We start from the raw sequence: 14,012 nt of genomic DNA, 5'->3' as shown, positions 1-14,012 counted from the left end.
CCTAATGTGTGCTTCACTTGCAACTTCCTTTGCCTTTTCAGAGTTTCCAGGCCTATTTGCAGTTTTTAAATCCTCAATTGTTTCTTTCAAGTCTACTGCCACCACTACTAGGTCATCTCTTTCTTGCTCAATGATAGCAACTCTCTCAGTCAAGGTTTCCTTTTTTTTACTTGCACACTCAATGGTTTCTTTTAAGTCCACCACAACCACCATTAAATCATCTCGTTCATGTTCTATACTAGTAATTTTCTCTTCTAAGGCATTCTTTTTTCTTTTCAGGTTCTCTATTATTTCTTTCAAATCAACTACAACGACTACTAAGTCATCTCTGGTTTGTTCAGCTTCTCCTAGTTCCATAGTTAAAGCATATTTATCATTGATAAGACTATGGTAAGCATCAATTAGCACATTTGCTAATGACATAAGTTTTTTAGGAGAGTAAGATTTCAGATTTCTCTGAGCATCCGGAAAGTTTACCTCATCGCCGTCGTCGTCTTCATCGTCATTAGATTGAGCCATTAGAGCAAAGATTGAATCATACTCAGTTGTTTCATTTTCCACTACCATCATTGAACTACCACTACAGTCATCTTCTTTTTCAGAATCGCTGGAGGAGTCTCCTCATGCAACAAGAGCTTGCTTTACGACGTTGTCAGTATCATTCTTTCTCTTGAAGCGTTTGCCAGGAACCTGGTTCCTCTTTGCTGCTTTATCAAAGTTGTTATTATACTGATCTTGCTTTAGGAGGAGGCAATCCTTGATGAAGTGTCCGGGCTTGCCACATTTATGACAAAAGGTCATAATTTCTGGGCTTGCTAGAGCTACCTCTTTTTGGAATGCCTCCATTCCTGTGAACCATCTTCTAGAACCTTTTTGTCAAGTAAGCCATGTCCTCGTCTTCACCACTTGAGTCGTTGTTGTCCGTCTTGAGGACCAGGTTCTTCTCTCTCTTGAGCTCTCTTCTTTTATTGTCTTTTTTCTTCATTTCATAGGTTTTCAAGTTTCCAATGAGTTCATCCATGGTCATTGTGTGCAAGTCCTTAGACTCTGTAATGACGTTAATTTGATTTCCCAAGAACTGGGTAGAACACTAAGAATATTTCTGACAAGCTTGTTTGTTTGAATACTTTCACCAAGAGAGTGAAGCTCATTGATGATGAAGGTGAATCGAGTACGCATATCTTGGATGGATTCATCATCTTTCATTCTGAAGAGCTTATATTCTGTTGTGGGCATATTAATTTTGGATTGCTTCACCTGAGTTGTACCCTCGCGAGCTGTTTGAAGAGCCTCCCAGATCTCTTTTGCTGATTGACAAGCTGATATCATATTATATTCATCAGGGCCAATACCATACACAAGAATTTTCTTTGCTCAAAAATTCTTTTCTATGACCTTTCTATCAGCGTCACTGAATTCTTTCCTCGTCTTGGGAATGGCTACAGCTGGATCACCAAGGTTCTTTCTAGGGACAAAAGGTCCATCACATATTACATCCCATAACTCATAGCCTTTAGCCATGATGAAGTCATGCATCCTAGTTTTCCACCACCTAGAGTCTTGACCATTGAACCTAGGAGGTCTGTATGTGGACTGGCCTTCTTCGAAGTTTGGAGGAGTAGCCATAAGGATCCTTTCTAGGTGTTAATCTGATAGAAAAAATCAGCTCTGATACCAATTGATATAATGTATGGGTCCAACAACTTCTATAGAGAACCATGTTCTCTATCAGGTTCGACAATACATATACACAGAACAGAAGTCAAATGACAAGAGAAATTTTATGTGGAAAATTCCCAGCTCAACGGGATTAAAAACCACGACCTATCCTTATAGGATTTCAACTTCACTACTGAGCAACTTTCAGATTACAACCTATGCAACCTAGGAACTAAACTCTTAATCCCTTACTAACTTGTAATACACCTATTACAAGCCATTTTGCAATAACTCTATAATAAAGACTTTAAAACTTGACTAACTCTAGCCAAGAATTAAACACGTAGGTTTAAGGTTTACAAATATGTTCCTATAGAGTGCTTCTGAATAAGCTAGATAGGAATTACAATTTGAAGAACTATGACAAAGTTACAACTCAACTAAGGACACACAATAACTCGATGTGGGAACTGGTTCGTAGTTGTTTTGTTCTTTGTTCTTGAGGCACTTGAAACTTGTTGGATGAATAGTCACATGAGTGATCTTGTGTGTAATCTCTAAGTGTTCAAGTGCTTTGTTTTACCTCCCTTGAATGCATATATACATGTGTTACATCACTTCCAATGATGCAGGCAAGGTGGGTAAGAAGTCTTCTCTGGAAAGTTGACTGCAACACTGTTCTGCACAATAGCGTGTATAGGCAACAACTTTCTAGCTGTAGAGTTGATTTCGTATAGTCTCCTTGGGAACTGGTCCCTCAGCTGTTCCTTCCACTCTGATGAGTTGAATCATATTCCACGCTGAGTCCCAACCTAAAATCTTGTGAACTTGAGGTCTTGTAAATGTGTAACGGGTTCATTATCTGGTTCTAGATAGTAAGTTTGTTAGATCATCAAAATATAAAGTGAAGTACTTATAACCAAAGTACATGTAACCTATCAATATCCCCTTTTTGATGAACCCTACCTTTTCCGTATGAACCATACCTTTTCCAAATTTGTATGATTGGGGTGATTTGAACATGTGTACCAAAAAAAGAGTAAGGTAAAATTCTTGAGGCTTGTCATTATTCTCCATATGGTAGCCATCATGGTTGAGTAAGAACAATGGCCAAATTGCTTAGTTGCGGTTTATATTGGCCTACTATTTACAAAGATACTAGTGAGTTAGTGAAAAGATGTGATGAATGTCAACTGGCCGGTGTAATCTCAAAGAAAAATGAAATGCCTCTCGCAATCATTTTGGAGATTGATATTTTCGATGTGTGGGGTATTGACTTCATGGGCCCTTTTGTGAGTTCTTGTGGAAATACCTACATATTGGTCATGGTGGATTATGTGTCCAAATGGGTTGAGGCTGTTACTTTACCCAACAATACGACGAGAAGTGTGGTGGTTTTCTTGAAGAAGAATATTTTCACAAGGTTTGGTTCTCTACGTGCAATTATAAGCGATGGGGGGGGGTCATATTTTTGCAACAAGGCTTTCGACACTTTACTTAGCAAGTATGGTGTTACTCACGAAGTTACGACGCCCTATCATCACAAGTGGGAAAGTGGAAGTCTCCAACCGGGAGATAAAGAGTATTTTGTCCAAAACAGTGAATGCTAATCGGACGGACTGGTCCAAGAAGCTTGATGATGCATTATGGGCTTATCAGACGGCTTACAAAACACCTATCAGAATGTCACCATACCGGTTTCTGTTCGAGAAAGCTTGTCATCTTCCAGTAGAACTAGAGCACAAGGCCATGTGGGGTTTAAAGAAGTTTAATCTTGATTGGGATGTATCCGCTAACTTGAGGGTTGCACATTTGAATGAATTGGATGAGTTATGGTACCATGCTTATGCGAGTTCGTCCTTGTACAAAGAAAAGGTGAAATATCTTCGTGACAAATACATTTGGAACAAAGAGTTCAAGGTAGACAATCTTGTATTGTTGTTTAACTCAAGGTTGATGGTGTTTCCCAGGAAGCTAAAATCCAAATGGAGTGGTTCTTTTGAAATTGTAGGTGTGACACCTTTTGGTGCATTAGACTTGAAGAACAAAAACAATGAAGTATTTCGAGTCAATGGTCACCGGGTGAAGCACTATTTGGGAAAGGTTGGAGATATCCATGTTGTGGCGGTTATTCATTTCACTTGAGGGTATTCTGCGTCATGCCGCGATGTTAAATCAGGCACTTCTTGGGAGGCAACCCATGTTTATTTTCCTTTTTCTTTTGTAGTAAGGTGTTATTTTTGTTCTAACTTGATTTGAAGTGTGCTACACGAGTGAGTGTGACTTACAAGAGTTACGGACGAAAATATGGCTAAGTGCTCAAGAGAGTGCAGACTACACATTTTTATGTGTGTCATGGTAGATGAGCATTGCGGTCACAGATTTCTCTTGCGGACCGCACATTTGAAACATCAAAAATACCAACTCTCTAGAGTTTAAACTTGTTAGTGTGGAGGTCTATCTACGACCGCACATGAAATTTGCGGTCGCACTTAAAAATATACGGATCGTAGATTGATTTCTAAGAATGATCACCCAGGTTAAAGAGTGCGGACCGTACATGAAAATGTGTGGCCGCACTCGTCTATGATCCCTTCTCATTTTGAATGGTATACATAGAACAATAGGTCTCCATTTACTTCCTTCCCACTTTGGAAAAACATTGTTGCCCTGCTAAGTTTTCTTGGAGATTTCAACTGTCCATACGCACATTTACCTAGATTACTCACTTAGTGCATTCACTCTATCTGGTATGCTTTGATTTCATTTTGATTTTTAAGTTAGTTTAATTTGTAGGTTTTTAGTTCTTTTTAGGCCATCTGTTATTAGAGTTCTATTGTGTGTCCATGTGGGGTAGATCCAAACTGGGTTAACTTGATACATGCTCTACGGGGACTAGTTAGTGAAATTGCATCCTCTTAAAATAACATGCCTATTTGTGCAAGGAATTGAAAAATCTTAGACTAAAAAAGTTTTCTATTAGTAATGGTTTGAATTTTGCGACCCCACTTGAATTGTGAGGCAGGAATCTGCAGCCGCAGGTCAAATTGTGCAGACCGCAGATTTCCTCTTGCAGCCGCAGATTTCCTCATGCTGCCACAGATTAGGCTTTTCTCTGTTATCAGAGAGTCTTTACTTTTGAGACTCAAAGGTGCGGCCCCAAGTCAAATTGTGCAGATATCAGAAATCCTGTTGCGACTGCAGATTAGGCTTTTCTCTGCCATTAGAGAGTTCACAAATTTGAACCTCAAAAGTGCGGCCGCAATCACAAATGTGCGGACCGCACTTCCCTTCTGTGGCTGCACAACAGAAATGTGCGGACCACGAGTTCCTATTTGCGGTCGTAGGTCAAATTGTGCGGACTGCAGAACCCTTATCCTGTAGACATGACTCAATTGTACAACTCCAGTGTGTCATATGGTTTTCCCCTTACCTACATGTCTCATTTATGTGTTTGAACAATGAATTGTAACTAATAATCTCCTCTGTTTATACAAATAATGGTTCGATCAAGAGTACGATGCAACACTTCAAAAGGGAGAGGTGAATCTTCTCGGGGTCGAGGTAAAAGTGCCTTGCCTCTGGGCCAGCCTAAGACAATAAGAAAGAAAACAACAGGCGGTAGAAGGAGAGGTGCAGACCTTTTCGACTCTAGCTCCTATATCCCGTCTAGGGAAGTGTTAGAGGGCAACTCAACCTCTATTCAGGAGGAGCAGCCAGCCACACAGTCGAGGCCGTATGGGAGATACCAACTCAGGGATGAGACATCTTTATGTCACAACACCTCCGAGTGATCGGAGAGTGCTAGTCAGGCTTCTGAGCCACCGGCTACACCAGTCCCTAAGGCACAGGCTACACATGATATCCCCAATGGTGGTAGATGGGAAGATGCTATATCTATAGGGCTTGAAAGATCGAAGAAGAAAGAGGTTTGGGAGGATCGCTTTGTTAGCCTGGCCGCCTTTACCAGATTCTGTATGTGGTGGCCAGTGAGGTCGCTAACTCTTGAGCGACAGTTTCTGTTGAAGGTGTGAGAATGCACGGGAGAAAAATCTATTTTTTAGCAATGATACAATGGGCCTTATATATAATACATATTCTACTCCTACTACATATGTGACTAGGACATATTCTGCTCCTACTACACATGGGACTAGGACATCTTCTATTCCTACTACATATAGTACTAGGACTATTTACACATAACTATCTAACACTCCCCCTCAAGGCAGCGCATACAAATCATATATACCGAGCTTGTTACATATGTAACTAATACGAGGACCAGTGAGAGACTTGGTAAAAATATCTGCAAGCTGATCATTCGACATACAAGGCCAATAGACTTTCCTTGAGCAACAAAATCAAGTGGTTGTTGATAAGCAGAAGTTGACCGAAAGGTCACCGGAAAATTTGAAAATAGTTAGACTAAGCCGAATTCTACACTGCAAAATAAGTTCTAAAACACCACTAGTAAATAGAAACTTTTCAGGAAGTTACTATTCACATTGGGAAATCACTGTTCATGCTAGAAAGTGCATTGTTCACACCAAAAAAATATAAAGTTGTCAGAATTTGATGTAATTTATATGGGTAGGCTCGGAATCACTGGACAAGTAAGTTGTCATGAAGAGGTTTTGTCAAAAAGTGGTCAGAATGGCTCACACATGCCGGAAAAGTTATTGTAGCTCGCTGGAACCCTAGTTCTGGCTATGTGTGGAGGCACGTGAGGGACTTTCTACCGGAGTGATTGACTGGGGTTTTACCGCCTGACCTTTCCAAACAAGATGGTAATGTTGGTTTTCGTATAACACTTACCGATAAGGAGATAACACAACTCAATCTTGAGTCATCAACCGGAAAGACGCACAGTGACTGACTTTCTGTTCCAATGGAACTGAGATTTCTGAGGTTTGGTCGCACAAAGGTTTTGGATCTAATGGTGGTACTAGTATATGCAAAGTGCCACTGTAGCAATGATGAACCCTAGGAATAAGACGAAGTTGCCAGAAAATTACACGACAATGAGATCTTTCTTTCCGGATGTCGCTGGAATGACGCACAATGATAATTTTCTCATTGAAGCTTTGATACCATGTGAGAATGCACGGGAGAAAAATCTATTTGTTTACAATGATACAATGAGCCCTATATATAATACATATTTTACTCCTACTACGTATATGACTATGACTACACATGGGACTAGGACATCTTCTACTCCTACTACATATAGGACTAGAACTATTAACACATAACTATCTAACAGAAGGATTTGGAGAAGTACAACCCAGCTATATTGAGGCAATTCATAGAATGAAATGGTTGGATGTGGTTTACCGAGAGAGTATAGAATAGAATACCTCGTCCGTGAATTCTATGCCAATGTGGCTCATATAAAGAAAGGGACAAAGGTGACCAAAGTGCGAAACCTCAAGGTGAGGTTTGATAAGCATACGTTAAACATGTACTTACTCTTCGAGGATGTTGATCCAAAGGAGTATTTGGAGAAGTGTGCAATGAATGAGGAAGTTCTTCCTTGGTTGGCTGAGATTTTGGCACCACCAGGACCACCACAACCATGGATTACCGTTGGGGTTCCCATTCAGTGGAATACTTTGAGATTTGAGGCAAAGGGGTGACAAACCTTTGTATGTAGCCGATTGGATCCATGCTAGAACGAGACTCACTTTCTATTCTTCTAGCAGTTTTTATGGCTTCCATTATGGTCGGGTACCCAATCAATGTGGGTGCCATGATATTGGCAAACATCTCATTGATAGCGTGGCAAGACAATTCATCTTACCCTTACCTCAACACTATCAAGAGTACCTTATTGATGCAAAGGTAGAGTCGGGGGATTTTGACACTAAGGTGAATGCGAAGAATCCCTTCGATTTGTATTCATTGATGGATGCGAGCAACCCAAAGAAGAAAGTCCCGCCTTCTACCACCACAGGCCAGTCTGATGAGCTAACAGTGGTAGTCTGAGGCAGCTGATTTCCCATCCACCTCTACTGAGCCTTCTTCTAGTGTCGTTGTTATACCTCCGCCATCATCCACATCCCCTACCACGGCTCCTACCATAGCTCCGAGGCCAGTGCCCATGCCCACTACCCCACTATCTGCGTTGCGAATCTCCCAAGCTTTGGCAAGTCTCAACAACTGGATGCAGACAGCTACTGCAAAGTTATATGACTTGTCTGGTATTGTTGAAGCTTAATCCACTTCACAGGCATCACAGGCTCCTTCTGACATTGAGGAGACACCGAAGAAGATTTTGGAGAACCAAAAGATTATCATGGACACCTTGGTACATCACGAGTAAGTTATTGAGGAGTTGGGAAAGGAAGTGAAGAAGATGAGGAAGTCCCAGGTCAGCAAGAAATCAGTGGACAAGATTCGAAAGGAGGTGACCAAATTTGCTACAGCCGGGGACCTTCCATTTGATATAATGTGTCATGCCCCGACCTCGGGAAGCGCAACTGGCGTTCAACCAAGATAACCTGGTCAAACAAGCCTGCTAGATACTTTCTACTCGACCTTGCTTATGAATAGAGTAGAGATGTATCCCATTATTTAAACATTGAGAGGATTTCATAATCAACACCAATCATATTCCCATTGATAAATTCGTTCACGATTTTCCAAATTATTTTTACACATTCATAGTTTAGCAGTGAAATGCATGTGACGTAAATCCAACATTTCTAGTTTGATTTTTTTGCCAAAACCAAGATACAACCCACACTATGTCTACGGAGCCTCTAAGTACAACATAAGAGTAGTATGGAAGTGTCGGCAATATGGCCCCGGCTATACCTCAAAACACTGTACATATGAAGCTAAAATGCATAAAACCCCAATATGAAGTGGGGCTTACCAAGTCTGCTAAGAGGAGGATGTACTGCTATCATTGATCGATACCGCCTGCTGTAGAACTACCTATATCCATTAAAAGATGAAACGCCCCTAATAAAAGGGGCGTGAGTACATGTGGAGTAGTAATCGTATGTAAGGCAGACAAAACAACATATGAAAATACAGTGACTCAAATAAGAGGCAAATAAAGTACATCAAGAAACTATAAAATGACCCATAGAATCACATGCAAAGACTTATTATACTTAAATCATTCTGCACTTCTTTTGAGATCAAGTGAGACATATGAACTATGCGGGGGATACACAATATAATGTTAATGTAACAACATGTACAAACAAAGGCAATGAAAGTGGCACTTATTGTTTGTACTGCCTATGCATCTCACCAATCCATCCATATCCCTCTCTTAACATGGACCTATGCGTTTCACAAACCGTCCATAGGATCTATCCATACTATGCACCTATGCGTTTCATAGACCGTCCATAGGGTTCATCTATATCATACACCTATGCGTTTCATAGACCGTCCATAGGGTTCATCCATAGCATACACCCATGCATTTCATAGACCATCTATAGGGTTTATCCATATCATACACCTATGCGTTTCATAGACTGTCCATAGTATTCATCCATATTATACACCTATGCATTTCATAGACCATCCATAGTGTTCATCCATACCATACACAATGCACATATGCGTTCAAATACCGTCCATAGGGCTCATAATACATCATTATGCACATGACCATATATAAGCTCAAGCGACATGATTAACATTACATTTAAGGTCGTAAGTTCTCGGATCATTGGAATACTTCATGTTCATTCTCATCATGGAGAAACACAACTCATTATATTAGCACATGTATGGTAGATAAATGAGTAGATTTCAATGGCACATGGGCCAAATTCTTTTTCCATAAGATTTATCATCATTAGCATAGGACATCTCTCTTTCATCTCGTTATATACTCTCTTGCCATCTTAAGGTCATTAGCTAAGTTCATGATTCTTGAGGACTTATCATCGAAGTCATTTGCATTTATAATTTAGAAGCATACATACTATGATTGAAACCATTAGAACATACAATGCCTCATAATTCTCATTTTGGCAAGCAGCCACATTTCATGTTCATACTATCATTTCCTTTTACTTGCCATGGGTGACCATAGAACATTAAGAGCATTTAAAATCAAGGCCCATTTCATAATCTTTCATACAACATTTCATTTCATTGGCACTATTAGGCATAAGTATAACTTTCATTATTGGCACGATGACCACATTTTATATCTCGCCCTCACGTCTTTCACTTCCAAACATTGTCATAGTTTATCAACAAAAAGGCATTTTGAAATAGAAATTTGATCTGTATATGAGCTATATGATTTTATGCACCTTGGGTTTTCTTTCCAAGTTAATAATCATAGACTTTCATTTGAAACACGTATTGAAGTCATTATATTTTAATACATAAACCAAACTTGAACACATTCTCGAAGATATCATAATAAGGTAGGGGCAATTGGTACACATTTTGAGTATATGCATCTTTCAACACAACGCTTACTTGGGATAATCGAATTTATTAGGAACATCTCAGAACATGGGAATTAGGAACCTGGCCAAACATACTTGAAACTTACGGGAACATCATGGAATTCGATTCTAAGAGAGAAGTTTAGCCAACATACCTGAATTTTCCCCTTAATAATACTACGATGGTCCACCACACTAAACAACTTCAATCTACAACAATGCAACACAATTGCACCAATATTAGCACAATTTCTATACTTTAAGTCATTTAGAATTTTTATCAAGCATCTAATGTGCATATTTTTCTACAACCTCTAGTAATGGTATTTTTTCATCCAACAATCCCTCATTTTCACCAACAAGAGATACTACAACATCCTTCGTCCACTAACTACCTTCTTAGCACCATTATAATCATCAATGAACTCACATCCATCAAATTTTACTAATTAACCCATTACAAAATCTTTACAATACCCAATTATCTAGGTTAAGCACTTATGACTTCCAATCACCATCTCATAAGTGATAGTACTTATTTCTTGCTCATATAGTCACTAGCAATCCGTGCATGTAGGTTTAAGGGTGAAAGTTTACCCGTTGTAGACCATATCTTGAAAGACAACTTTTGGGGTGTTCTTAATATTTTGAAGAAATCCTATGGAATCCAATCAAAACCTTGTTGTAAGTAGTGATTGAGAAGTGAAATCATCATACAACACACTTAAAAACTCACCTTAGGTGTGTATTGGAAGCCTTGGCCGGATAGGTGGTGGAGAGAAAGCCATAGTCTTGAAGAAATAACTTAGCCACTCTCTGTCCCCAACCTTTGGGATATTTATAGGACTCCTATATACGTGGCCACACATCTGGGCGAGTGACTGCATAGCTGGGCACGCATACAAGGCAGAAACCCCTCTGTTGTGCGTTGCCGCGTATATGGGATAGGTCTGATTAAATGGCCATAACTTTCTATAAGAATATCCAAATGATAAGCAGTTTGATGAATTCGAAACTAGACTCAAAGGGCTTTAATTTTATAGGTACATCACAATCTAAATCCTTATATTTAGGGAGTTACATTCGTTTGAAGCCGGGTCTTGTGCAAATTTATTTGAAACTTTAGCCCATTGCATAGATCCCAACTTGGCTTAGTTATAGGGATATCCTTAGACCCTAGACGATATCCAATACACCTCCTACAATTAATATCATTATCATCTAAGTTGTTCTAGTCCTTAACATCTCGTAGAAGGCAAGACGATACTTAAGCGACTTGTGGGTGTGCTTTACAGCTTCAGACTATTAGGAAATACGAGGGGCCTCACATGCTGCTTGACCCGAACCAGTCTGCCCCAGATCCTTCAGCACCATCTACACTTGTACCCGATGGCTAGTCTAATAAGCCAAACCTTATCGCCGACACTGCTAAGGTAGTGCGTGAGATGTTCGCCAACCCAGTCACGCCTAGATTTGAAGATGATGAGATTCAGTTGGCTGATACTGAGGGAGATGACATTGATGGGTACACTGAGATGTCCAAGGATCCTTAGGGATTTTTCTTCACCCTCTCCTTTTTTACTTTTATTTTGCTAAGCATTGGGGATGATGCTTACTTTTATTTGGGGGGGGGGAGTTTATTTGACACATTGGTACACTTTGATACATTTGGTCTGTAATAATTTGATGATACTCTTTCTTTTCTTATTTGTATTTATCTATCTTCTCTATCTCTCAATATATATATATATATATATATATATATATATATATATATATATATATATATATATATATATTATTATGTATATTTATTCTATCTTTAGTAGTTTTTGCTCATTAGCTTCTTTATTTTTGTTTTTGCTTATTAGTGTCTTTATCTTTTCCATATTAGTTTTTGTGTTGTTAAGTAGCTTCTTTTTATGTTTTAGTAGATAATAAGCCTTTGGTTTTCTTAACGCCACAGTTCTTTCCTTATGTAGTTATTGTGTGAACCGGATGACTTATCCCAATGATGGATGACATGACAATCTTCTTAAGGGAATGAGTCTACTTTTTGTGTTTAGGTAATAATAGCAGCAATAATGAATAAAAAGACATAATCAAGTAATTCTCTAAGATTTAATCATGCTTCATTTGGTACCAACATATTTAACTACGTGCTTATGGTTAAAGACAAGGTTTTTGAAATAAAGAGCTCTAGTTAGTGACTTTGTGACTCTTGAGTTGACTTTGGTAATCATCGAGTGGTTTAATTAGACCTTAGTGATCTTTAAACTTGAATGTGGTTATTGTAGGCTCTCGACTCTATCCTCTTTTACAATCTAGTTGCGTGAGTGGTGAGATGAATGGTTATTAGTCCAAGTATCCGTGGTAAGGGTCTAGAACTTGCTCCGAATATGTTTTAAGGCGAAATACTAAGTTTTGCTTGGGTTGAGAAGTGATTGTAGGATTTCCTTGGCCCGTTTGAGCTTTCTATTGCCAACCAATATTGTTATTCCTAGTCAACCCTTTTTAGCCTCTAGCCTTTCTCATTTGATAACCATGTTATAAGCCTTTACCCGTTTTTAGTGACCCTATCTTGACACCCAAATTTTCCTTGACACTCTTTTGAAATAAGTGGCTTAAAACATAAGTATGGGGGAGAGACGATAAATTTAAAAAAGGTATCAAGGTACAAAAAGAGAAAAAAAAATGATCTCTTTGAAAAGATAAGGCAAAAAAAGAAAAGAACAAAAAGAAAAATGCAAAACGTGAATAAGTGGAAGTGTTGATGGATTCAAAAAGAGATAATGATCCCTATAATGAGCAATCAAAAAGGGATAAAAAAAGAATGAAATGAACAAGGAAGAGTGATGTTAAGTCTCTCTAGTCCCCGATGAAAAGAAAATGCCTATAAAAATTGGCAACTGTGAGCCGAGAAATTAAAGTGTGGAGTGCTTAAGGAAAAGTGTAACCACATATCCATATAGTACCCTACCCTAATCCAAAAGCCTTCATTAGAACCCGAAATAAGTCCTACTTGATTTCAAACCAATTGAGCTTACATTAGTGGCGATCAACATAAGGGGCAAGCCTATGGTACTTGAAGCCGTACTTGTGACATTCTCTTGTGAGAGACGAGTAAACCTTTCTTGAATCTTAAGATTGAGACTAATCTTTTTAAGTGATCTTGGCAAATGGAAAGCAGAAGAGGAAGAGTTTGGAGTCCACCATGACCTACATGATAGAACAAGATTCTTTGATGAGTAAAGTCAATTCTTGAAGATCAAATGTCACATTAGAACTATATGTGCATGAATATTTGACTTGTCACCTTGTTGATAATGCATGAGTATTATGGGTAATTATTGGTCCCAACTGATGTGTGACTGGTGCACCTTTGACTCGCGGAAATGACCCTTAACTCTATGAGGTGGGAACTAATTTATTTTCTTGAGGACAAGCAAAGACTTAAGTTTGGGGGAGCTGATAAGTGAGGATTTTGACTACTTATTAATAGTTTAGCACCTTTTTGATTTTGTTTTAGTTCGAATGTATTGACTTATGTTCTCGAAACTAATGAAAGTGTGCAAATTGTAGGAATGTTGGAAGTTTGGTCTCCCATGATGAAATCCGACTCAAAAAGGAGTGTTCAGAATCACAAGGCAAGAAAGGGCATAAAACTAAAGAAGCGCGGTCTGCAGAAGAAAGTACGGACCGCAAAATTCCATATGCAGCCGCTGTCGCGCCCCCTTTTTTCCTTGTAGAGTCCGAGTTTCTGCATTCATTGGGAATAACTCATTTTCTTTTGGGAATTTGGTGGAACTTGAAGAGTCGCCACCTAATGGATTTAAGGTGCGTTAGGGCACCTAAAACAAATAACTCATAAAACCGATTTGCATTACCAGAGATTGGGTAAGGGCTCGAAATAACCTT

The 14,012-nt window shown here is 39.0% G+C and overlaps 1 protein-coding gene across 1 annotated transcript; it reads left to right on the top strand.

Moving 5' to 3' along the window:
* Positions 1–3,111: 3,111 nt before the first annotated feature.
* Positions 3,112–3,804, top strand: LOC138885980 (uncharacterized). Its single transcript, XM_070166998.1, has one exon. The coding sequence runs from the start codon at positions 3,112–3,114 to the stop codon at positions 3,802–3,804; it is 693 nt and encodes a 230-aa protein (XP_070023099.1).
* Positions 3,805–14,012: the final 10,208 nt, after the last annotated feature.

The sequence above is a fragment of the Nicotiana sylvestris genome, chromosome 2 (assembly GCF_000393655.2).
Source record: "Nicotiana sylvestris chromosome 2, ASM39365v2, whole genome shotgun sequence".
In the NCBI taxonomy this organism is placed as follows: Eukaryota; Viridiplantae; Streptophyta; class Magnoliopsida; order Solanales; family Solanaceae; genus Nicotiana; species Nicotiana sylvestris.
This window is presented reverse-complemented; position numbering and strand designations above follow the sequence as displayed.

Coding starts and splice junctions, on each gene's coding strand:
- LOC138885980 (XM_070166998.1), top strand. CDS start 3,112: ATGGGGGGGGGTCATATTTTTGCAACAAGGCTTTCGACACTTTACTTA.